The 25,474-nt window shown below is 54.4% G+C and overlaps 2 protein-coding genes and 1 long non-coding RNA gene across 3 annotated transcripts in view; 1 reads left to right on the top strand and 2 right to left on the bottom strand.

The window, feature by feature from the left end:
* Positions 1–244: 244 nt before the first annotated feature.
* On the top strand, positions 245–4,035 carry LOC144734451 (ras-related protein Rab-20-like). Its single transcript, XM_078616644.1, has 2 exons — positions 245–859; positions 2,692–4,035. The coding sequence occupies exons 1-2, from the start codon at positions 685–687 to the stop codon at positions 3,240–3,242; spliced, it is 726 nt and encodes a 241-aa protein (XP_078472770.1). The 5' UTR covers positions 245–684; the 3' UTR covers positions 3,243–4,035.
* Positions 4,036–9,352: 5,317 nt separating this feature from the next.
* LOC144734567 (uncharacterized) overlaps positions 9,353–25,474 on the bottom strand; it is a 28,075-nt gene continuing 11,953 nt past the window's right edge. Inside the window, exons 10-19 of the mRNA XM_078616814.1 lie at positions 23,386–23,493; positions 21,144–21,215; positions 20,828–20,914; positions 20,276–20,389; positions 19,877–20,038; positions 13,589–13,634; positions 12,902–13,105; positions 12,547–12,718; positions 11,329–11,443; positions 9,353–9,610 (exon numbers count right to left, since the gene is read on the bottom strand). Coding sequence (XP_078472940.1) covers positions 9,353–9,610; positions 11,329–11,443; positions 12,547–12,718; positions 12,902–13,105; positions 13,589–13,634; positions 19,877–20,038; positions 20,276–20,389; positions 20,828–20,914; positions 21,144–21,215; positions 23,386–23,493 — 1,338 coding nt within the window. The remainder of the gene's footprint in view (positions 9,611–11,328; positions 11,444–12,546; positions 12,719–12,901; positions 13,106–13,588; positions 13,635–19,876; positions 20,039–20,275; positions 20,390–20,827; positions 20,915–21,143; positions 21,216–23,385; positions 23,494–25,474) is intronic.
* LOC144734360 (uncharacterized) lies at positions 17,761–19,592 on the bottom strand. The gene is made up of 3 exons (XR_013588505.1): positions 19,506–19,592; positions 19,177–19,323; positions 17,761–17,872 (listed from the first exon to the last, which is right to left on the bottom strand). It is a non-coding gene; the product is annotated as an uncharacterized LOC144734360 (long non-coding RNA).

The raw sequence follows: 25,474 nt of genomic DNA, 5'->3' as shown, positions 1-25,474 counted from the left end.
GGGTTGGTGGAGGGGGTGGTGGTGGGCGTGGTGGTGGGGGTGGTTTGGGTGGTGGGGGTCGGGGTGGGGGTGGTGGTGGGCGTGGTGGTGGAGGTAGGGTTGGTGGTGGGGGTGGTTTGGGTGGTGGGGGTCGGGGTGGGGGTGGTGGTGGGCGTGGTGGTGGAGGTAGGGTTGGTGGTGGGGGTGGTTGGGGTGGTGGGGGTCGGGGTGGGGGTGGTGGTGGTAGGGGTGGTGTCGAGGAGACCCCTAGGAGGAGGGTCGCCTGCTGCCGGGGCTGTTCACTCCCGCGGGGTCACTTCTCGCCTCCAGTTGATTGACGTGGCGAGCATCGGGACGTTGTGCGGCGTCTACCGGGGTGCGTCACAGGGCAGCCGGGGCAGCTCTCGCTGAACCAGGGGTTTGGAGCTCTGCTCCCGCCGCTCGGGCTAAGTGAGAGCCGACCTCGTGAGGAGCGCGTGGCGGGTCCGGTGACTCGACGTCTGTGGTCGGCGTTCTGGTGACGAGATAACGGCGAGTGGCGCGGGGCGAGGGTAGGTGGGTGAGTCGCGAGTTGGGTCGTGAGTTCGCCCTCTCCTCGGGGTGAGTCGGGCTCAGCCGAGGCTGGATCCCGGGGCCGAGGCGGTGCCCTCTTCGTCATCCTCCGTCGCTCGCCCACAGCTGCCACTCGGAGGGCACTTCTCGGCGATGTGCAACCGGCCCGACTTCAAGGTGGTCCTCCTGGGAGACGTCAGCGTGGGGAAGACGTCGCTGCTGCGGCGCTACACGGAGCGCCGCTTCGAGGACACCGTCAGCACCGTGGGGGGCACCTTCGTCATGCGGGAGTGGGCCGGGCACACGGTGGCCCTGTGGGACACGGCAGGTGCGTCACCTGCGGTGGGGGCACCGGTGGGTGGGGGGACGGGGAGCGTAGTGGTTAGCGCTACGAACCCGCGAACCGAGTTCGATTCCCGCTCACGGCCAACACCATTGATGATTATCTGACTTAGCCTAAAATGAGTAGCTAGTGCGGTATGTAGCAAACATCGCCACTGGCAAGACAATGGCGGCTTCGCGTAGGGCTGGCCACCCACCCCCTCGTGCTTGCGAGCAGCACTTGCCCCCACAGTCTGTTCAGGCGATACGGGGGATCGTTGTCTTTGGGGAGCGTCTCCTCCTCCTCGGTCTGCCGGTGGAGTTTCCCTCCCCTCCCCCAATAGGATTCTGATTGTGCTGTCAGCGTTGCGTCATGTTAGAGAACGGCCCGCAGAAAAATATGTCATAGAGCTACCTTCGAGATCTCTTCTCAGTGGTCTCTGTCCCACAGTATGGGGCAGTTCTTTTCCACCCGCTCCGTCGTGTGAGTCAAACCTGATATGTTAATTCTCAGAGCCAAATGAAATGCGAACCCCAATGTAATGTGGTGAGTCATCGGTGAGTGGGCTGGGATAATCAGCTCGTGACCACACTTGAGAACCCAGTGCAATAATAACTCAAGTCATTGTGTCGATATGTCTCAATGTAAGCATATGGGTCTCCTCTGTGTGCGCGTATGGGTCTCGATGAGTCGAAAGGTCTCTATGTGGGTCCATGGGTCTCTATGTGGGTCCATGGGTCTCTATGTGGGTCCATGGGTCTCTATGTGGGTCCATGGGTCTCGATGCGAGTCACTGGTAACCAGGCTGACACCATCAATGTGTTGCTATACTTGAGAATCCGGTTTAATGACGGGCAGTGGCCAAAACCTGGATTCGTCCTCTGACCTCTGCACCACCGGCCACCCGGGCGCCAAGCGGCTTGAGCCGAGATTTGTCTCGGAGCCACACATCCGAGTATATATGGTGTGTGGCTCTGATGAAAGGCTTGCGCAAACAAACGCACGCGGCCGATAGTTCCGTGATCCATGCCTACGCACGAGTTTCAATTCCGCTCAAAGGCTGACGACCCCGTCCTCCTTCCAGGGTTGAGAACCCTGTGGGAAGTCAGCAATGGCTTTCCTATGCAGAGACTCTCCACCGCCATGGGAATGTGGAATTTTAACCTCTTTAAGAAAACGGCCGGCAGGGGTGAGATGAGACGACCACCTCCCAGAAGCTCGTTTGGATTTGAATTTATTTTGTTTATTTTTGGACGGCCACGGGCGAGGGGGGCAGGGCCGATTGCACCTCTGCGTGAGATTCCTCGCATTGCGAGGACTGACCCCAGTCCGGCATTCCTGCCGCTGCTGCGACTGCAACCCCCTCCCTCCCACTTCCACCCCCACCGGCAGCAGCAGCAGCCTCTGTGGCCCAGACAGAGGGATCAGCGGGTTTCAGTTTTGCTCGGCTGCCGCCACGTCACGGGCCCGGGGCAGCGAGCGCGGTGAGTGGACACAGTGCAGTGCGTGTTTGGCCGAGTGTCGGAGAGAAGGAGAGGCGGGCAAAACAACTGCCTGTTGCGCAACAATCGCCTGGGGTTTGTTCCCGACTCCCTCTCTGTGTGGACTTTATTCTCCCGCTGTTCTGCATGGACACACCCAGGGCCTGTGCAGTGTGATCTCCAGAACCTCGCTGAACCTGCACCTCCTGCTCCCCGCCGTGACCCTGCCCTGACCCCGCCGTGACCCTGCCCTGACCCCGCCCTGACCCCGCCCTGACCCCGATCTGCCCCCGCTCTGCCCCCACTCTACCCCCATTGTGACCTCATCCCGACCGCGCTCCCACTGCGACCTCGCAGGCAAGGAGCGGTTCCACGGACTGGGCTCCATGTTCTGCCGCGGGGCGCGCGCGGTGCTGCTGGTGTACGACGTGACGAGCCGCGCCACCTTCGCCGCGCTCGAGGAGCGCTTCCTTGGCCTCACCGACTCTGCCGACGCCGGCTGCATCTTCGCTCTCGTCGGCAACAAGGCCGACCTTCTGCCGCCGCCGCCGCCGCCGTCCCTGACCCTGCAGAGCGACGGGAGCCCCGGAGCGCTGGCGCCGGAGGAGGAGCGCCGTCGTCTGCGGCAAGTGAGTGCGGAGGAGGCTCGCGATTTCTACGGCCGCGTCCTTCGCTACCGTGACACCGTGGCGGGGAGCGCCGGTGCTGCCGGTGCTCGGCGGTCACCGCCGGCGGTCGAGCGAGCCTGCTTCGAGGCGAGCGCCAAGAGTGGGCGCGGCGTGGACGAGGCGTTTGAGGGAGTCTTCGAGATGCTGGCGCCGCGACGCCGGGATTGGTGCGGCACGGTTCCCCTGGACGATGTGGAGAAGTGCCGGGGCCGGCGGGGCGCACCCTGCGCCTGCTCCTGAGCGGCGGCGGCGGTGGTGGTGGACTGGTGCAATGGTACGGTGCAATGTGGATACGACAACAAGAAGCAGAGTGATTTCCTTCTCCAACTAGCAGCACTGAGGCATCGGTGACCATCTGTGAATGGCCCTGCGGAGCCCTTGCCAGTGGGGGAAATTCCACATTGCTACGGCGGGGATGAGTCTATCCATAGGACAACTGTTGTTGACTTTCCCACTATGTGGTACTGATTTTTATCCATCCTGCTGCGGTGATGATGGGCCGAGTCAACCCCCCAACCAAGATTTGAACTTCCAACCTTCCGATTGATGTGAGCCACCCACCCACCTTACCAGCCGAGCCGCCAGGCCACAGTACCGCAGACGCGGCCGTGAGGAGCCTCGCCAGGGCAGGGGTGGCCCTGGGGCATTCACGGCGATGACGCGGAGCGGTGGATGCAAGTCGAGTGGCGCCGACTCCTCGTCACCGCGTTGCTATTGCTGCCTTCCCGCTTCTCGCTCTGGTTCCTCCTCCTGGTGTCTGTTAACTACCTCGCCTGATATGCGGAAGGTCGTGAGTGCGATCCTGACCCTGACGCCTGCTGTATATTTGGAGTTTGCGTGTCTTTCTCCCCGTGGTCGCGTGTATTTTTCTCCGAGTCCTCCGGCTTTTCCCTCCATATTTAAAAACGTGTTTAGAGTGTTTTGCTGCTATACATTTCCACATGATAAAACACTTTGTAGAGTTATAATTTTTGTACCAGGTCGCTTCTGAAAAGAGCTTATCTGGTGAAATTAAAAGTTTATTCTCACTCTCTCTTTCCGAGTCGTCCTGTCTCTTTGAAAGCCACCCACCCACCCCTCGTGTGCCGTGTCGGCCTGCATAGGTGCTCGCCAACAGCACTTGCCCCAAAAGCCTGTTAAGGCTATGAGGGCATCTTTGTCTTTGCTGGGTGTATGTTGAGTGTATTTGTGATTGGTGTCTGTAAGCTATGTGTGTCTTTGTCATTATCACGCATGTGTTGGGTGGGGGTTGGGTGTATGTATATTGGATGTATGTTTGTGATTGGTATGGTGTGTGTCGGGTGAATGTATTTGTCTGTATATATTATATGTGTGTGCGTGGTGTGTGTGTTGTGTGCTCAGTCCACCAACTCACAAAGATTTCTCCTACAGAACGATTGTCCCCTGCGCGTTATTCTGATGTGCGTTACCCCCTTGCTCCACTCAGTAAAGTACAGCCTGACGATGAGCCGTGGTGCAGCCCAGACACTGAAAATTCACTCACACCTCCTGATCACAGCACACGCAACAGCACTCACAACGATCCGTGCAGCCCCCTTGTCAATCCGCTGCTGGATGAAGGCCTCCCCACGCCGTGTCATCGTAGGGGGGCTGTTTGACCATACTTCACCACGCTGGTCCGTGCGGGTTGGTTCAGGAGGAGTGTAGGGGGAGGGGTTTTGGAGCGCACTCGCCGCCGGGACTTGGATGGCCACCGCTGGTGAACTGGAGTTGACCGGTGACGAGCAATCACAGCCATAGAGATGCTGCTCTATACTGGACGTGGTGTGCCGGGTGCGGAGTGATTTGGTGGTCTGTCGACTGGCCTGAAGCCGCCCCATTCACCACTGATGTGAGAGCTGTGGCCGGGATTCCAACTGAAATCGATCGGTTCATGGTGTAGTGTACTCACTGCTGCACGATCACTCCACCCCCTGGTATATAGACAAAGATCCCCCGTATAGCCTGTACAGACTGTTGGGGCAAGTGCTGTTAGCAAGCACTTCTAAAGGCTGGCAGAGCACACCGAGGGGGTGGACAACCATCACCACGCCCAGTGTTTATGTTTACACATCACATCAGATACTCGTTTAAGGGGGGCCCAGGACTGGTCCAAATATTCGCCACTGTTATTGGTCGAGATCCACAAATATGAAGGAGACATCAAAGCGATAAACTCAATCTGGGCCTGACCACCAGAATGTGAAAGTTTAGTTGTTGATCTGCATCGACCTCAGCCACACGAAAGAAAGGTTGGTCGAGAGCGGGAATCGAACAACGCAGCGCTAACCACTGCACCACCGCTCCCCCCTTCCCCCGCAGGCGCGGGAGCGAACGTGTCCATTGTCTGCGGTCAGTTTCGCACCACGACCGGCACAACCGGCTCCAGCTGCTGCTGCTGCAGCGGCAGGAAATTCCGGTTCGACAGCGACGCGGCTGGGCGGGCAGGGGAGGAGTGGCGCATCACCGCCCTCCCTGATCCCCGTGACCTCCTGATCCCCGTGACCTCCCTGACCTCCGTGACCCCCCGTGACCTCCGTGACCCCCACCCCTGTCACCTCCCTCGGTCACCTCACAAACCGACCGCTCCGCACCCCCCCCCCCCCACCAGCGCCTCTCACCAGCTCGCTCTTCCAAACAGTGGACATCTGTGAAAAAGAGCTTTATAGCTCATCGGATTCCTCCTGCAGTATAAATAAAGATACCGGCAGTCTGATTGTGAACCCTGGGGGAGCACGGGGAAAGGCGGCGCAGTGGTGACGCTGCTCGTTGCCTCGCATGGGTTTGATTCCCGCCTCGGGAGCCTTTCTGCGTGGAATGTGTGGGGAGTGTCAGTGGGGAGTGTGTGGGAGTGTGTGGGGAGTGTCAGTGCGGAGTGTCAGTGCGGAGTGTGTGTGAGTGTGTGGGAGTGTGGAGTGTGTGGGAGTGTTAGTGGGGTGTGTGTGAGTGTGTGGGAGGGTGTGGGGAGTGTCAGTGGGGAGTGTCAGTGCGGAGTGTCAGTGCGGAGTGTGTGTGAGTGTGTGGGAGTGTGTGGGAGTGTGGAGTGTGTGGGAGTGTCAGTGAAGAGTGTGTGGAGTGTGTGGGAGTGTGTGGGGAGTGTCAGTGGGGAGTGTGTGGAGTGTGTGGGAGTGTCAGTGTGGAGTGTGTGAGTGTGTGTGAGTGTGTGAGTGTGTGGGAGTGTGCGTGAGTGTCAGTGAGGAGTGTGTGTGTGGGAGTGTGAAGTGTGTGGGAGTGTCAGTGTGGAGTGTGTGAGTGTGTGTGAGTGTGTGAGTGTGTGGGAGTGTGCGTGAGTGTCAGTGAGGAGTGTGTGTGTGGGAGTGTGAAGTGTGTGGGAGTGTCAGTGTGGAGTGTCTGAGTGTGTGTGTGTGGGAAGCGGTAGTGTAGCGGTTAGCGCGCTGCACTATGAACCTGGCGACCCGGGTTCGATTCCCGCTCACCGCTAACACCAGTGACGATTATCTGAACCGGTCCTGGGCCTCCCCTAGGTCGACTCAGCCTTAAATGAGTACCTGGTGCGGTGTGTAAACATCGCCACTGGGGAGACAAAGGCGGTCGGGCGTGGTGCTGGCCACCCACCCCCTCGTTCGTGTACCATTCCGGCCTTCATAGGTGCTCGCTAACAGCACTTGCCCCAACAGTCTGTTCTAGGCTATATGGGGATCTTTGTCTTTGTTGTGTGGGAGTGTGCGTGAGTGTCAGTGAGGAGTGTGTGTGTGTGTGGGAGTGTGCGTGAGTGTCAGTGAGGAGTGTGTGGGAGTGTCAGTGTGGAGTTTGTCTTCTCTCCCCCCATTCTGCGTGAGCTTTCTCTGCGTTCTCCGGCTTTCTTCCAGAGCTAACCCCACACACACAGTGGAACTGGTATTGGTCAAGGCATCACACTGCTGATAAATTACCCGCAAACGACTGAAACGGGATCACACACACGACGCGGTGCATCAGCGGAACCCTCAAGTCGACTCCAACAGGCTGCTCGCCCTCCACCCATCCGCCGCCAACGCTGCAACCCTCCAGGAAGTCCTGCGAGTCGAGGAAATCAGTCGCCTTTTCATTCACTGGGACCTCAACAACGTCCCTCGTCATCGCTTGAAGTCACGCAAAGACCTTTCACTTCACCTGAATGCGAATTCAACCCCCATGAAGCTGGAGGAGTTGAGTGGAGTTCAAAATAACTCCTCGTTGTGAAAGTCCCAACGCAGAAGATCCCTGGATTTAATCTTCCACGAAGCTCATGGTTTACCCTAAATCGCATCCGCACAAACCATGGCTGCAGATGCGAAAACCTGATGCACGAATGGAAAATTAAAAACTCTCGAGTATTGGGCGACTGTGGTCATCCAGAACAGTCCATACAACTCATAACGACCCAATGCCCGATCCACAAATACAAAGGAGACATCACAGCGATGATACACAACTCCGCTTGCTCCTTCGGCGGTTATCTGGCTTGACCATCTGTAGCTGTTGCTCTGCATCTGCATCAGCCGTACGGAAGAAGAAAGCGCCCGATTGGCAGCACCCTCGCATGGGAAAGGCTCGCGACTTGGAAAGGCTTTGCGTTCCACGTCACTCCTCGTTCGGGATCGCCTGTGTGTTTCTCTCCGCCTGTGTGTTTCTCTCCGCCTGTGTGTTTCTCTCCGCCTGTGTGTTTCTCTCCGCCTGTGTGTTTCTCTCCGCCTGTGTGTTTCTCTCCGCCTGTGTGTTTCTCTCCGCCTGTGTTTCTCTCCGTCGGTGTGTTTCTCTCCGCCTGTGTGTTTCTCTCCGCCTGTGTGTCACAATAACCTGCTTGCCTGCTGCTGCCTCTCGTCTACACCAAGGCTCAAGCGCTCAAGAAACTCAAGGGCGAGCAGGGCAGGTGTAGGGTTACCTTTAATCAAACAAAGACAAAGATCCCCCGTATTTCATTAACAGACTGTTGGGGCAAGTGCTGTTAGCGAGTAGCACCTAAGAAGGTCAGCACAGTACACGAGGGGGTGGGTGGCTAGAACCACGCCCGGCCGCCTTTGTCGCCCTAGTGATGATGACACATCACACCGGGTACTCATTTAAGGCTGAGTAGACCCAGGAGAGGCCCGGGACTGGTTCAGAAAATCGTCGCTGGTGTTGACCGTGAGCAGGAATCAAACGCTGGTCGCCGGGTTTGTAACTCAGCATGCTAACCACTGTGCCACCGCTCCCCACAATAAACAGACACAAAAACAGAGACACACGCGCTACTCAACACGCACATAACCCTGAACATGCCTTCCTTTTACATTCGATCTTGAGACTTGGTGCTCCTAGCTCACACCTGCAAGCACCAATGGTTTCAGAATCTGTTTTAGCTGCACCGAGAGCACGGCGTGACGATAGTCGTCCAGCGGCAAGAGCAATCCGAGAACATCCACCAAGGGGGGGAGATCTGCCAGGTGGATTACTCGATGGCCGGATCATGAGAGGTGGTGGTGGCTTGGAGAGGTCTTCATCTCGCAGTGGATTGGTCATGGTTGATGATGATGATGAGTAAATGAAGGCATTGCGTATAACTACGTCGTGAAGGACATGCACTACAGGGAGACGCTGGGGTCCATTGCCGCCGAGTTAGCTTCACGTCCCTATGTAGCTGTGTCCCACTCACCCCCTGCCAGCAATGTAATGCTCCTCCACCCGTGTGTGATGGAGCGTTCCACTCAGAGCAGACGGGGCGTGGTGAGGGGAGAATATAAAATAGCACCAGTCGTAGCAATTCCCATTTAATCTACAGCACCGAAGTACATACAGCAGCCAACAGCAGCAGGCAAATGGCGCTCGCCGATTGGCCACCTGAGGGAACGCCGAACTTCGAGTCGATTCCCTGCCACAATCGCAGCCGCAGCACCGAGCGGGATTCCGCCGAGGTGACCGAATTTCCAGGAGACTCCATCGGGGTACCGCGGTGAGCTGGGAGCCTCTCCCAGCACGAGACGACGCCCGCCATTCGAGTCGCCAACAAATTCCCAATACGGGACCACAGAGGTCGGGCGCACGTAGGCGGCGCCGGTGCCGCGCTCCTTCCTGCATCTCCATGGTGCCCCCCCCCGCGCCGGAGTCTGAGACCCGCGCGCCGGAGTCACGAACGCAAATTAGACGTCACCGCTAACACCATTCCGTCATAACACTGCCCGCCGACACAATCCTGACCAGGGTGGGGTGGGCGGCACCGAGCCAGGCTTTCTGAAAGCACGCCTCCGTCGGCTTGATAAGTAATGGACGAGCACGGACGTGAGATGCCCCCCCCCCCTGCACCCCCCCCAAAGGCCCCGGCTGGACCGGCGGGGCCCATCGTGGTGGCGCCCCCCCTTCCTCCCACCGGACGGCCGCCTCGCCGCCGCCGCTCACACGTTCTTCAAGCAGACCTGGCAGCGGCTGATGCGTGACCGCTGCCCGAACGCGTCCTTGATGGTGCCGGGCCGCGGCGGCGCGAACTGGGAGGCGGCCGCTACGCGCGTCAGCCAGAAGCTTTGCTCGTCCGCAAAGTAGTGGCAGGTGCCCCGCGGGCCCTGGCACTCGAGGAAGGCCGACGTGCGGAAGTCCTCAAGGCACGAGCCTGGAGACTCCAGCGGCTGCCCGCCACCTTCCGCCGACGCCATGTGCTGGGGGGATCACGGGGAGCGAGGGGAGATGAGGAGACGGGGAGAGGTGGAGAGGGAACCACTTTCTCAATCAGCCCGACGTGCTCTTTTTATTGCTTTCCAGCTCTGACTATTATGATGATGATTTCACTTGTTCACCCAGGACAGTCTCGAAGTCCAAATACCAGTTCCACTCTGTGTGTAGGTTTAGCTAAGGGAGGAAACCCATGCAGAACAGGGGGAGAGAATACAAACTCCACACAGAAACTCAATGCATTCATCAATAAAACTGAGGTCCTAAAAGTAATAACTGACGTTTTGGGCTATGGCCCTTCTTCAAAGCACATGATCTACACAGAAAGGCGCCCGTGTCAGGAACGGGACCTCAAATGCTTGCTGCTGGGAGGCGTCTGGGTTCGAATGTGACTGCTGCGCCGGCCCCTGCCGCCGGACCGTCCCCAGTCGATTGCACGAACCACAAAAGAGCAGCACGCGGTGTCTCGTCCTCCACTCGCTGTGGACGTTAAAGATCCGCGACGTCATTCGCAGGAGCCGGCCAGCCTGTGCCGGAGTCACGGGCTCCAAATTTGCCAAATTCGAGAATCACACCGCAAATGACTCAATTGTGATAAAAGACAAGGCAAAGATCCCCAGTATAGCCGACTGTTAGGGCAAGGGCAAGTGCTGGTGAGTGGACAGCCTCGGTCTCCCTAATAGCAATATTTACAGAATGCACCAGGTACTCATGTTACGCTGAGTCGACCTAGGGGAGGCCCAGGACCAGTTCAGATAATCGTCACTGGTTATGGCCGTGAGAGGGAATCGAACTCGGATTCGTAGCACAGCGCGCTCACCACTACGCCACCGCTCCTCAAGTTGGTTCACACGCACACACAGCAGTGATCATCGCCCCCTACTACAGGATTTATGCTCGTTCACTGCGGGACAGGCGCCGAGTCACCTCGTGCTGCACATGGACAGCTGCCACTGGGGGTGCCCTTTCTAATTGGGGAGCAGTGGTGGCGACATGTTCACTACCTCGCCCGGAATACAGGAGGTCGTTGTTTGAATATATATGGACGGACGTTGCATGTTGTCCACGTGGTCGCATGGCTTTTTCTCCAGGTCCTCCGGTTTTTCCCTCCACATTTAAAATCAACGTGCGTTTTTAATATTTGGCTGCTATACATTTCCACGTGATAAGCCATTTCATTGATCAATTATTTGTGGCCAGGCCACTTCTGAAAAAGAGCTATACAGCTCAGTGGGCCTCACCTGGTAAAATAAAAATAGTTCATAGTTTTTCATCGTAATGTAAATTAAACGAGGCGCATCGTGAGGGGCGTGCAGCGACGATCTTCTCCTCCCCGTGTCAAGACGGGGCGGCGGCTGCACCACCGTTTTGTTTACAACGGCGCGTCGCTCCGTCCTTAACGAAGTGGGGGTGGGGGTGATATACTCTCACCCTCGTTATGGCGACTTCGTGCGCACAACAAATTCCACGTAGCCAAGAGGGGCTCGCTTAGAGGAAAAAACCGGACGCGTCGATCAAAGTGTTCTCGCCCGAAACCTAGCTGAGAAAAACCGCCACTAAAAGGAGAGCAGTGTCGCCGATTGACGCAGCGGAGGAGGAATGCGGGCGCGGGTGGGCGAGCGTTGCAGAATCGTTAGACATGCGCGTGTTTGGGGTATTTTGGGGGGGGGGGGCGCAGCGTGGGAGAGGCGGTGGGGAGCCATACCATGAGAAAGGAGTAGCCGATCCAGAGGCTTCGCCACCCTGGCGGGCACCGTGGAATTTCGCTGTCCTGGCTGTGCACAGCGATCGCTTGTGTCGGCGCCTCACACACCGAGCACCTGGGGGCACAGCGCGACCCGTGGTGACCCCCGACTCCATCTCTAACCCTCGCACTGCATCAGCTACATCTCTTCTCCTGCCTGTGCCGTGCCCGTTTAGCCCCCTCTTCTCCGGCCAAACAGAAGCCGCTTGGGCACGCGGTGTCTGGGCATGCGGGCTACGTGACCCAGACAACGCGGCCTCGCTTGCCGGAGGAGCTCACTGATGGGAATGTGTCCAGATCTTTCAAGGATCTGTGAGCTCCGCACGCAATCCAGGCTCGTTAAACCTGGATGGATCGTAGGCAGGCCAACCTGAATGTTTAAAACTGTGGGAGAGAAGACCTGGAGTTTTTTTTGCGGTGAAAAGATAATGCCGCCCGAAATATTGAGACACCACCTCTGCCGAACCGGAGCCGGCCATGAGCTCACGGCCCAGGTGCGGCAACTCCTCAGGTGCCTTCTCTGCTTAACGTGAACTCGTCACACACACGTAACACAACAACCACTAAGCGTTGGTAACGTCACCATAGCGCTTGTGCCAGGCCAGGTGCACTTTGAAGCCACGTGAACAGACCCAGGTGCCATGGGATGGACTGAGTTGACTGGTAGATGCACCAACTCTGTTCCCCACTGTGCCAACTGTTTGCGCTTTAGCCGCCCAGCGCTCCGCTCGATGTTGTAAGCGTCGCTCCTCTGCCCTCCGTTGTTGCCTCCAACTTCCCAGAGCTGCTTTTTGTCCTTTCTCCGCACCGCCGGTTTAGCTCGGTTGGCTACATGCGGTGTCAGACTCCAACACACATACATAGAGCAGCGTCTTTCACGAACCTGGTTGTCAGTTACACAAGACAAAGGTCCCCCAGGTAGCCTCTAACAGACTGTTGGGGCAAGTGCTGTTTGTGAGTACCGCCTTTGTCTCCACAGTGGCGATGTTTACACATCGCACCAGGTACTAATTTTAGGCAGAGTCGACCTACGGGAGGCCCAAGATCGGTTCAGATAATCGTCACCGGTGTTGGCTGGGAGCGGGAATCAAACTCGAGTTGCCGGGTTTGTAGCGCAGCCAAGTCGCTCGAGTTGGAACTTGAACCTCGGGTTCCTCAAGCTGTGGTCCGCGCGCGTACCGACTAATGTAGGGGCGGATGTCGTCTCCGGACACGGGCATCATGGGGATGGCGGCGGTGCTGGAGAGCCAGAAGGACTTGTCGTTGCGCGACGCGTAGCTGCACACGGCGTCTACGCCGCAGTAGACGAAGGGCATCGTGCTGAAGCGCGGCAGGCACGATCCCGCCAGGCCTGGGGGGGGGGGGGCAGATACGGTGGTGGGGGGGGGCAGTGGCAGAGTGGGAATAGGCAGGCAGGGGGGGTGATGGTGTTCGCGACGGCGATGATGTGTCGGGGCCGATGACGATGACGACGATCGCGGCGACGATGGCGGTAAAGATGGCGATGATCTTAGCGACGGGGCGCCGCCCTCACCCAGGTCCTGCGAGGCGGCCTTCTCATTGCCCTCGATGTAGAGGAGGCTGAAGCCATCCCACAGGCGCGCCATGCCCTGGGGGCATGCAGGCACCTCGACCGATTGGCTGTGCTTGACGAGCAGGAATCCCCCGTCCTCGCGCACCAGCTCGGCATCGCTCACCAGGCCCGGCGCGCCCGCCGCCCCTGGGGAGCCTCGCTCGCCTGCGGTGCAACAACGACGGCACAATGGTGACACGTGAAGGGACTCGTCTATGTGCAGGGGGTCCCCGATACAATACGTCGTATCGATATACGTTGTTTTACACTCGGCTCTCGGGGGGGGGGGGGGTGTAGAGGTACTGTACAACTCGCACATGCGCCGCCATTTTCTCAGACCCATCGTGTTCTCTCGTGTGCGTAGCTACGAGTGCTCGTTGTAGATCGGCGTGGAATTTTTAATTGCAAAATATCGTTTCAAACCTTCAACAATGAGTAGCAGGCGTAGTGACAGTGCAGGTGGTGAGCGTAATAAAAAGCGCAGTGATATTAGGCTTGATGTTCAAATGGAAGTGATAAAGCGTAGCAGAAAAGGTGACCGTGCGGTTCATGTACTACTGTGCGTGGTTTCTGCTCGTCGTTATATTTGAAAATCTTCCACCTCGGCTCGCCTTCTCACAAAGGGGCAGCCGTTTGGTTGCCCCCCACCTCCCGAGTAGAGCGACTGGTTTTCCAATTTCCTGCCATAATCAATCTAGAATCGGGGGGGGGGGGGTATTCCTTTTGACCTTTGTCCAGCTGCTTTTCCATCACCATGTTTATGTTTTGGTTTGCGTTGCCCTGCCCTCTTCCCTCGTGGTTGGAATTCCTTTCTGGTGTTTGCTATCTCGAGTGGAGGCGCACTCCCTTCATACGTAATGTATTGCTATTATGTGTTGTGTCAGATTGCTGGAAGATAAAGGCGGTTTGGAGGCTCTGATCCTATGGAATCCATATTATCTTGGTGGTGTGTGATTGACCTATTTCGCCTTGTATATCTTCTGAATGACCCTATGGTCTAATACTTCATAATTATTATTTGGTTTATGTTTAGATATACCATAGTTGTTACCACAAGGTATTCCGAGGGTTTTATTAAACTTTGTTCCGCGTCTGTTTTAACCAGGGATCCGTGCTTCTTATTCAAGTTATATTGTGATATCCTGAGTTTGAAGATATAGCTAACCTTCGACTTATTACTGTTAGAAATATATATATCACCAGTGGCAATGTTCCCCGTTCCTATTGCTCTCGCCACCCGTGGAGATCCGAATGGGGGTGATGTAAAGACTGTGTCAGCAAGTTTCGATGTGACGACAAGGCTGATTTTTCAAGTGCCAATAAGTCTGGGGGATTTCGATGGGAAATTCCTCAGTGTCCAAAACGTCCGTGGAGGTCCGTGTCCTATGGCCTTTGCTCCGTGGAGATTTCCTAGAGACTCATTAACCTCCCTTTGCACCGGGGTTCTATTATATTATTCTCGTGTGGCGACGAGAGGTTAGAGTCAGTGGGGTGAGGGATGACCCCCCCCACCCCTCTACGCCCCCGCGCTACATACAGATTAAACTAAAAAAAATTGGGCAGAATCATTCTTGTGACTTAAAACGTTCGTGACTGCAGGAACTCATATTCTTGGTTCTTTCGGTAAAGTCACGTAGATAGAAAAACAAAAAAGCTAAATAATAATAATAAATTGAAAATAATAAAAGAAAAAAACCACGACATTTCGATCGCAACACAAGCGATCTTCATCAGGTGCACAGAGAAGAGGCATCAAGCCTCCAAATGTCGCTGCTTATGAGGCGCTATGAGGGCTCCTCCAGTGTGAGTGGGCGGGGGACGAGAGCTGCGCAAGCAACACGCGAATGCAGAAGCAGCACAACGGGGGAGTTGGGAGGAGGAGATGGTGAGCTTGTGCAGCGCAAACAGCATGGGCGGGGCAGCCAGTCAGCCAGCGCTAATGCAGGAGCAGACAATGGGGGGGAGACAGGGGGGGAGAGAGAGAGGGGGGGCAGAGACAGGGGGGAGAGAGAGGGGGGGCAGAGATAGGGGGGGGGAGAGGGGGGGTTAGAGATGGGGGGGGGGCATTGCACCTCGCTACACACATCCATACTGCTGATGGTGGAGGTTGACAAGAAAACACAAATCAAGTCATGACCCAAAGTGGTTGATGACATTGAATCTTTGTTGAAAGCCAGTCGGCTTGCAAAGTACCATCATCTTAGAGAAATCAACTTCATGTGAGCCAGCCGCATTAAAGTAATGATCAGCCACGGCAGAAGTATTGGTCCTGCCGTGTTTCAGATCTGCCTTATGTTCAGGAATACGGTCCGTGACATGTCGTTTAGTTTCCCCAATGTAACTGCTGCCGCAGATACAGCTTAGTTTGTAGACGCCAGGATATTGCATGTCAGGAATCTTGTCCTCCACAGATGGGATCAGGTCACAAATTTTATGCACTGTGTTAGATCGGACCTGGATCTTGTGTTTGTTCAAAATTTTGAAAATCTTTTTAGTGACCCCTGCTATGTATGGCAAGGTGATGGTTTTGATTGGGTCCTCAGATGGTTCTTTCCCAATGGTTGGGGTGATAGATTCACGGATTGTGTAGTCTGAATATCCATTCATCTTGAGAGCCTGGTGTACGTGTTCCAGTTCACTGGCGAGGTGATGACAGTCGGAAGTACATCGAGCTCTATGGTGTCGAGTTTTGATGAGGGAATTCTTCTGGGATGGATGGTGGTGGGAGTCAGGTTTTAGATAGGCGTCAGTATGGGCTACTTTCCTGTAGACAGAGTGGCTCATTGAGCCATCCTGTTCTCTTTTTGATTAAGACATCCAAGAAGGGTAGCATGCCATCCTTTTATACCTCCATGGTGGATTTGATTGCTGGGTGTATGGAATTGATGTGGTTGAGGAATTGTTTCAGAGCCGGTCGGCCATGTGGCCCGATGACAAACGTGTCATCCACGTGCCTCTTCCACAAGGACAGGCATAGAGTGGATGTCTGGATGGCGTCCGTCTAAAATTTTTCCATGAAAATGTTAGCCACAACCGGAGATAACGGAGAACCCCTTGGGGTGCCTTCAGTTTGTTTGTAGAATGTTCCATTCCAAGTGAAGTATGTATTGGTGAGGCAGTGTCTCACCAGGGCCGGTACATCAGCATTCAGTCCTTGTTGGACCAAATCTTCAATTCTTGCAATGGCATCAGGCACAGGAATTTTGGTGAACAAAGAAACTACATCGAAACTAACGAGCAAATCACCTGGGGACAGTGAGATGTCTTTAAATGACGAAACCGGGTGAGCTGAGCTAAGTACAGAAGAGGTGGTCTTACCAGTGAATGGCTGCAAGTTCTGTGACAGATATCGGGCAGCTTGTAAGTGGGTGAGCCAATGGTGGAGACGATGGGACGAAGAGTGTCCCCTTCTTTATGGATTTTTGGTAAGCCATATAGTCTGGGTGGTCTAGCAGCAGAAGGTTTTAAGAAAAACCGTTTGTCTGTTCAATTAATGAAGCTAAATCAATCTTAATTAGGAGCTTTCGTGACTGCAGGAATTACTCTTTGGTTCTTTCGGTAAAGTCACGTATAAAGATAAAATAATAAATAATAGCATACGACGTTTCGATTGAAACACAAGCAATCATCATCAGGTATAAATGAAATAGCAACAAAAATCTAACCAGAAAACTATAGACAGACATATAAGCAGACAGATATCACCAAGATACATAGAGAGAGAGCAACACATAGGCACACAGAGAGAGATCGTCTCTGTGACGAGGCCTTAAATAGAGAGAGGGGTGCGGGAGTGGAGAGAGGGAGGGGTTAGAGAAAAAATTAGCATGTCAATGAGTAAGAATGACGCGTGGTAAAGTACGCAAGCTTGAAAATTAGGAGAACGGGAGAAAGATACACTAAATTAAATAACCTAGCAAAATATCGAAATGTTATGTAATGCAACACAGAGAGTCCGTCAAAACACAATTAACGCATAGCCTGGTCGATTACGTATTTCAAAGATTGCTAAGTTAGAATATAAGTGTGAAATTTCCAAAGAGAGACAACACATAAAACACAAGGAACGGAGACACACAGACAGAGCAGAGCATAAGAATGACAAAAAACGAGTAGAGACAGAAAAAGTACACTAAATACACAAGCAGAGAGAGAAAACAAAAAACCCAGAGAGAGAGAAAAAGATAAACTTAAAAAACTTCCCCGTAGAAGTGGTTCAATCTTAAGATTTTATATTTATTATTTAAATGTAAAATATATTTTTTTATAAAAAAAATTATATCTACGTGACTTTAACGAAAGAACCAAGATTATACAATACTTCTTAATATATTTTTTTGGAAAAAGGCACATATACAACAACGCGATATACGCGATGACGCGCGTACGTGATGATATACATGATGACGCTCGTACACGTTAACGTACGTAATGACGCGCGTACGCGGTAACGTACGTGATGACGCACGTACGTGATGGCGTACATGATGATATACACGATGACGCACGTACACGACAACATACGCGATGACGCGCGTACGTGATGATATACATGATGACGCTCGTACACGTTAACGTACGTGATGACGCGCGTACGCGGTAACGTACGTGATGACGCGCGTACGCGGTAACGTACGTGATGACGCACGTACGTGATGGCGTATGTGATGATATACACGATGACGCACGTACACGACAACATACGCGATGATGCGTGTACGTGATGATATACACGATGACGCGCGTACACGGTAACGTAGGTGATGACGTGCGTACGCGATGATGCGTGTGTGCATGGTGCAGGCGTGCACCCACCTGGGAGTCCTGAGGGCCCCAGGGGCCCTGCTGGACCCGGCTCCCCTGCTGCCCCCTTCCTGCCAGGGAATCCGTCGGTTCCATGTTTCCCTGGACGCCCCGGAGACCCACTGCCTCCTAGGAACATCACCATCATTGTAGTTGTCATCATCCTCATACTCGTCAACATCATCATCATCATCATACTCATCATCATCATCAACATTATCATCATCTTCGTGGTCCTTGTCATCAAATTAAGTTGACAAAAGAGGAGTATCAAACACATGTCTGTTGTGTGTTCTTGTTTGTCTGCATATGCTGGTTGTCAGTAACGTCCGCGTGTATCGTCCCCGTGTATTGTCCACGTCTATCATCCGCGTATATAGTCCCTGAGTATAGTCCTCGTGTATCGTCCGGGTGTATCATTCGAGTGTATCGTCTGTGGGTATCGTCCGAGTGTATCGTTTGAGTGTATCGTCCCCGTGTATTGTCCACGTGTATCATTCGAGTGTATCGTCTGTGAGTATCGTCCGAGTGTATCATCTCAGTGTATCATCTCAGTGTATTGTCTCAGTGTATCGTCCATGTGTATCGTCTCAGTGTATCGTCCATGTGCATCATCCATGTGCGTTGTCCACGTGTATCGTCCACGTGTGTTGTCCGCCTGTGCTCAAATGAGCAGTGAGAAATTGTTGCTCATCTCTTGTTAACAGCCCTACTGAGCCAGTGGTGTCAATTCCACATTCCTATGGCAGGGTCGAGTCTATCTATAGGACAACATCTGTTGACCGCCACACAAAGTGGTGCTCACGGACTCAGCCCATCAACCATCCAGGGCCATGAAAATTCGTACTACTTAGTGAGAGAGTCAAAAGCTCTTCCCCTACAGATAAACTTGCTCCCCATCATAAGAACTTGGAATTTCCTCCGCTGCTGCTCAGCTGGGCTGTGAACAGGAGGCGAGTGCCGCTGCCTCGATGCTCGTCGGAGCAGGCGGGCGCTGGGCACCGGTGACGGTGGAGACGACGCTGCTGACTACGGAGCACCGTGGTGGCGAGGAGATGTTAACTACCTCACCGGGTAGACAGGAGGTCGTGGGTTCGATCCCGACCCCGAGACCTGTATATTTGGAGTCTGCGTCTCTCTCTCTCCCCGTGGTCGCATGGATTTTTCTCCGGGTCCTCTGGTTTTTCCCTTAGAATCAACATCACGCGTTTGGAGTATTTGACTCCTATACATGTTCACGTGATAAGCCACTTTGGTGAGCTATCATTTGTGCTAAACGAGGTCGCTTATGTAAACGGGCTACATAGCTCAGTAAAATAAAAACTATTCTAGTTTAGTACTTTTCTAAAGTTTCATTTAAACGTGAACCGGGGGGGCTACCCCCCACCCCCTCCTATTCATTCCCTTCCTGCCCCCCCCCCCCGCACGTGTACCTGGGAATCCCTGGGGGCCCGGGGGACCGGGTGGCCCGGCCAGTCCCAGCTCCCCAGGTGGGCCGATGGGCCCCGGCGCTCCCCTCAGGCCGGTGAAGTCCACCTGTGGGCCCGGCAGGCCAGGGGCCCCGGGTGGGCCCTGTGAGCCTGCGCGCCACACCCAGGGGAGCGGGGTCGTTAGCGGGGGCCCAAGGGGGTTCGATACGTGGATGAAGTCAGTCGCAGAAATGGTAGTCGACCACGAGTCTCTTTCCATCACTCGGGGGGGGAGAAGCGGGAGCGGGGGAAGGGGGGGGGTGCGGAGAGTGTGGAGGTGGGGAGGTCAGCACCTGGGCGTCCCGAGTCTCCCTGCTCTCCAGGATACCCAGGGTCGCCAGGGAAGCCTTCCTGCCCGGGGAATCCCAGTCCGCCAGGATCTCCACGGCCGCCTGGTCATCATCAGTCATCAGCAGCATCGTAATCATCATTATCACCATCATCAGCAATAGCAGCAGCATCATCAGAACTTTCATCATCAGCATCGTCAGCAGTGGCTGCATCATCATCGTCAGCAATAGCATCATTGTAACCATCAGTATCATAATCATTATGAGCGCCATCATCGTAATAATCACAAGTACCATCATCAGCTACGGCAGCATCATCACTGAAATCACTGCCATCGTAATCACCATCACCGCCATCACCACCACTACCCGACCTTTGTATCCGGAGGAGCCAGGGCTGCCGGGTGTCCCAGGAGCTCCGGCATCTCCATCAAGCCCCGGGCCCCCGCTTCCTCCGGGGCCCCCAGAGAAGCCGGGCTTCCCCCTGGGCCCTGAGGGTCCCAAAGCACCCGGGCGGCCAGGGGACCCAGGCCGCCCTGCAGGAACAGAGAGGGGGGGCGGAGGAGAAGTGGTGATGATACGGGTAGTTGCATTGATGACGGTGTTGATGAACATGATGGCAGTGATGATGATGATAAGCATAATGACGAAGCAGGTGATGATGATGTTGATGATGGTGGTGGCTCTGATGACGATGACAAGATGACAAGATGATGACGACGACGACGTGGTGACATCACTCTCTCTCACGGGTCCCACATGTCTCTGCTTACCTGGCTCCCCGTCCCTCCCCGGGAATCCCGGGGTCCCGCGCTCCCCGGGAAGGGGTCCCACCACAGGGCCCCTCTCCCCAGGGGGTCCCGGCACTCCAGGAAACCCAGGGAAACCTGAGTTCACACCCCACACATGGCACGGAGGACAACACGTGATTCACCCTGAGTGCAGCAGCAGCATGGCGTACACACAAAGAAAAAGATCTCCCCTATAGCCTTGAACAGAATGATGGGGCAAGGGCTGTTAGCGAGCACCTATGAAGGCTGGCATGGCACACGAAGTGGTGGTTAGCTGCCTTTTCTCAACAGTACTAATGCTTCACCAGCTACTCATTTAAGGCTGAGTCTACCTCGGAGATGCCCAGAATTAGTTCAGATAATCCTCCTAACTCGGGTCGCCACATTCGTAGCGTAGTGCACTAATCACTGTGTCACCGCTCACACACATGAACACACACATGTATAGTCTCACACTCTCTCTCACACACTCACGCTCACTCTCACACTCACTCCCTCACACTCACTCCCTCTCTCACTCCCTCTCACACTCACCAGTATCTCCTGGCAACCCAGGCCCCCCAGGTTCCCCCGGCGACCCTGGAAAAGACGTTCCGGGGGTCCCAGGTGAGCCATCCCGTCCTGGGGGCCCCAAGGGACCCGGCACCCCCACACCTACAGCACACACAAATACAGCGGAGGGTGGCTACTTCCTCCACTCCTTGAGGCTCCGCAAACCACTGCGAGGTGACGGCCCTCCCTCTGCTCCGTGCAGCTGTTTCCAGAGTAGAGACAACCGAGCAGAAACTGGATGAGAGGCAGGCAGTGGGGGGTCCGTGTAGGAGAAGTAGGGGGGGGGTCCGTGTTTTACCGGGTTGGCCGGGGGGGCCTTTGCCTCCTGGTAGCCCGTCCAGTCCGGTGAGCCCGGGGCTCCCAGCAAACCCTGCTCACACACACATGTGATCGCTGCTCACACACTGACTGAGACGACTGGCCAATGCACCACCTGTGTCTCCTACTGTGTAAACTTGCTGTATTTTAGCCGCCCGGCATTCCACTCGTTGTGAGAATCACTCCTCTGCCCTCCGCTGTTGTTGGAAGGAGTCCTTCATGAACCTCCTCCAAAGAGGCCGATCTTGACACCGCTGGTACCAATCTTTGGCAATTCCACTCAGATCCACATCCTCCTGCACCGTATCAATCCATCTCTTCTCCAGCCCATTTAGCCCCCTCTATGCAGCCAAACAGAAGCTAACCCAGCCAATGTAGCGTTGCTCGCCAGAGGAGGTCACGGACTGGGATATATCCAGATCTTTAAAGGATTTGTGAGTTCCACACAAAATCCAGCCTGGTTAAACTATGGATGGATTATAGGAAGGCCAGCCTCAAAGTTTAAAACCGGAGCAGATATTCCATTAGAAGGATCCATGTTTAGCAAAGGGAAAGGAGGGCATGTCTGTGGCTAAGAAGACCTGAAGTTTCGTGTAGAGCAACACACCAGGTAGCTTCCACACAGCGTTCCGCAGCTGATGAAAAAATGCCGCTCGAGACCTTTGCTACCACACCAGCGTTGGTCATAAGCACACTGCACAAGTATGTAAACTTCTCCACTCTCTCCATAACTGCCCCATCACTCATTAGGAGTTGAGGGGGTGGAGTATTGGATGATAAAAAATACCCAGGCAGGTGCTTAGTTTTGGTGGGGCTGATGGCAAGGCCCCACGTCTTAGTGGCAAGCTCCAAGTTCAGCAGCAGCAGCACCTACAACCCCTTCTCAGAGTGTGCTGCAACCACCAGATAATGAGCATACGTAACATAAACACATAAGCACACACACAAACGCACGCACGCGTCCACGCACGCGCAAACACGCACCTGGGGAGCCGGGGGGCCCACTCAGACCGGGGGGGCCAAGGGGCCCAGGGAGGCCGTTAAACCCATCGGGGCCCCGATCCCCAACGTCACCCACGGAACCCGGACCTCCTGAAGACAACAGCAACAACATCATCAACATCGTCAACATCAAGATCATCATAATCATCTACGTGTAAGTCTAAGGCTCTCACCGAATAGAATGTCGCTCATTCTCCCCTGCTGCCCACATAGTCAGGAACTGACTTCCCCCAGCCACCCATACTGCCAACTCCCTGCCCCTGTTAAAGTTCATGCTGAAAACCTCCCTCTTCTCCTCTGCCTAAAACTCACGACCTCCCTCTTCCATAGAAACACACAGAGACCCACAGAGTCACACGCAGGCCCATAGGCTCACATAGATACCTATAACTCACAAAACGATTCACTAGGCGTTATGTACAATATTCTTAGTGGTAATTCAGCAGAAAATGTATTGGATTTGTTGACGCATTAGGAGGGCAGAGCTAACCTGAGGAGTTCATCAATCCTTCGATTGAACGTTCCCAGACATAAAACAAGTTTTGGTGAACGAGCGTTTACAGTGGCTGCTCCTAGTCTGTGGAACAATATTGCAACAAAACTTTGTCTACATCGATCACTCACTTTAAATCACTACTTTCATATGAATTTGTGCCCAGCTGCCAATGTATAAAAAGTTAGACGAGTTACAAACACTAATTGCCTGTCAGCGACCACTTTAGTGCATTGTTTACACTACGTTTTTTTATGGATGCTGTGTGTTTTTTATTCCTCACTATAATTCCATAGTCGTTTAGGCCGTATCTGCATTACAATTAATGTCAGATTTTAAATGAGTCTTTTTTTTTAGATAAAACATGCTATTTTGATAATAATTCATATTTTACTTCTCTTTTTATAAACAAAAAGTACATTTTTATATTGCGATTATGATTTGCTATCTATTTTTATATTTTGCTTATCTGTTAATGTTAATTAATTTATTTTACTGTGACTTGCGTGGATGTTGGGGAAGCTGATGAAACCCGATTTAAGAGCTTATTGGCTCACAGGGTAATTAAAAATAAACTGAACTGCCTCCCTCTCCCATAGACTCACACAGAAGCCCATAGGCTCACTTGGACACCTATGACTCACTGCCTTTGTCTCCATGACCAGGCCGCTGCGTTTGTGCAGCGTCGTGAGATACGGTCGCATGGGGACACTGTGTGTGGCATTACCTGGAAAACCTGGGGATCCGGCGTCGCCACGGAAACCACTCGGTCCAGATCCACCCGGGAAACCGGGGGGGCCAGGCTCCCCGGGAAACCCAGCCTCGCCCGGGGCCCCTACGTCAAGATCACATCGAGGGGGAGGAGGTGGGGGGTAGAGGAGAATCGGAAGACATTTGAAAATCCTAATACGGATCAGTCGGGCTGTTTCTGCTCCACGAACGGAGGACCCTCCCCGTCCGCGGGCCAGATGCAAGCCGCTACTTCGTTCCACACAGCCCGTGACTTGCGGTGACACACGTGATGGGGTGGGGGGGGGGTCGGTGTTGCCGTGTGTTCACGTTTAGCCCAGCGCAGACACGCTGGGTGCACTGGACGTGCTGTGCAGGGTGTGCATATATATTCCAGATCACCGACCCATGTAAACCCGGCTCCTCTGACTTAAAAAAACTGAATGTTACAGACGGCTTCTTCGTTGAGGGATTGTCTTTCCGCCAGGCCCTGACTCGGTCTGTGAATCAGCTCCCTCTTTCTCTCTGGGGTAATGAGGATCAAGTGGGAGCTGCGGGTCATCTCACCAGGCAACCCTGGTGTCCCTGCCTCGCCCTTGAAGCCTGGGGGCCCCGGCTGACCCCGGGCATCTCCCGGTTCTCCTGAATAAACGAAAATAAAATGATCAGCAACATCAACAACATCGCACCGGAGCGTCGATGGACGTGCCACTGTGGCGAGATATTAACGACCTCCCCTGGTCTGCAGGAGGTCGTGGGTTAGATCCAGACCCTGACACATCATGGAACCTCCTTTGCCATTACCGAAATATGAGAATAGGGTTTCCCCTTTTTTCTGGCAACAAAACAGGTGTTAAGAGTATGAATTCCTGCAACCACGAAAGCTTTAAGTCAAGGTGTTAAGATGTTAAAACACCACATCATTGGAAGGACGTGATTAACCAGGTAAAGTCTTAACCTGCTGTGATGTTTCCATCCTTCCTGCCGATGTTAGCTGACTCTGAGTTGCATTACTAGGTTGGATGTCTTTCTATTGACAGGCTGGATGTCCTACTCGATCTGCTACCGATGCATCATTGGCATGCTAATCTCTCACATCACAATGGCCACTTCCACAGCACCAGGGAGACCATCTCTAGCCCCGCCCTCTCACCCTGAGGGGACTCCCATCTCAGGCCTTGTTTAAGGAGCTTTCTCTCTCTCACCTGAAGACGATTGCCTGTGTTGCGATCAAAACATCGTGATCTATTATTTTTCTATCGATGTGACTTTACCGAAAGACCCAATGAGTATATCTTAACACCTGTTTTGTTGCCAGAAAAAAGGAGAAAACCTATTCTCATATTTTAAGTTTAGTTTAATTTGTGGGTGAGCAACGAGTGAAACCAAAGTCACCTTTAGCGCCGCGGAATCCAGCACCACCGGGGTCTCCTGGGCGCCCTGGGAAGCCGCCACTTCCCTGCACACAAAGACAAAGATCCGCCGTGTAGCCTTAACAGACTGTTGGGGCAAGTGCTGTTAGCGAGCAGCGCCGATAAAGGCCGGCACAGCACACGAGGGAGTGAGTGGCCAGCACCACGCCCGACCGCCTTCGTCTTCAGAGTGGCGATGTTTACGCATCGCACCAGATACTCATTTCAGGCTGAGTCAATCTCAGGGAGGCCCAGGACCGGTTCAGATAATCGTCACTGGTGAGGACCGTGAGCGTAAATCGAACCCGGGTTGTCGGGTTTGTAGAGCAGCGCGCTAACCTCTGCGCCACTTCTCACACATACATATGTAATACCGTTGAGGACTCTTGGACGCCGGGGTTGAGGCACACGTATTTATTCCGCAACAGTTGTCACAACCGCGGACATACAACACTGGAGGGGGTATCGGCCCCCTCACCCGGCTAGCTGGGAATACACTGCTAGCTATCTCTGACCTACCTCCTAGTCCTCCACTAACGGGCTAGGGGAGGCTGTCTGGCCCGACACTGGTAAGTCGGGCTACGGTACCCGGAGTCCCAGAGCACTAGCTCTGGTTCTCGGGACCACGCCGCTGGCTCGGTCCTGCGCGGCCCTGACAAGGGCGGCGTCCCAGGG

Source organism: Lampetra planeri, chromosome 51 (assembly GCF_965212315.1).
Source record: "Lampetra planeri chromosome 51, kcLamPlan1.2.h2, whole genome shotgun sequence".
NCBI classification, from domain to species: domain Eukaryota; kingdom Metazoa; phylum Chordata; class Hyperoartia; order Petromyzontiformes; family Petromyzontidae; genus Lampetra; species Lampetra planeri.
This window is presented reverse-complemented; position numbering and strand designations above follow the sequence as displayed.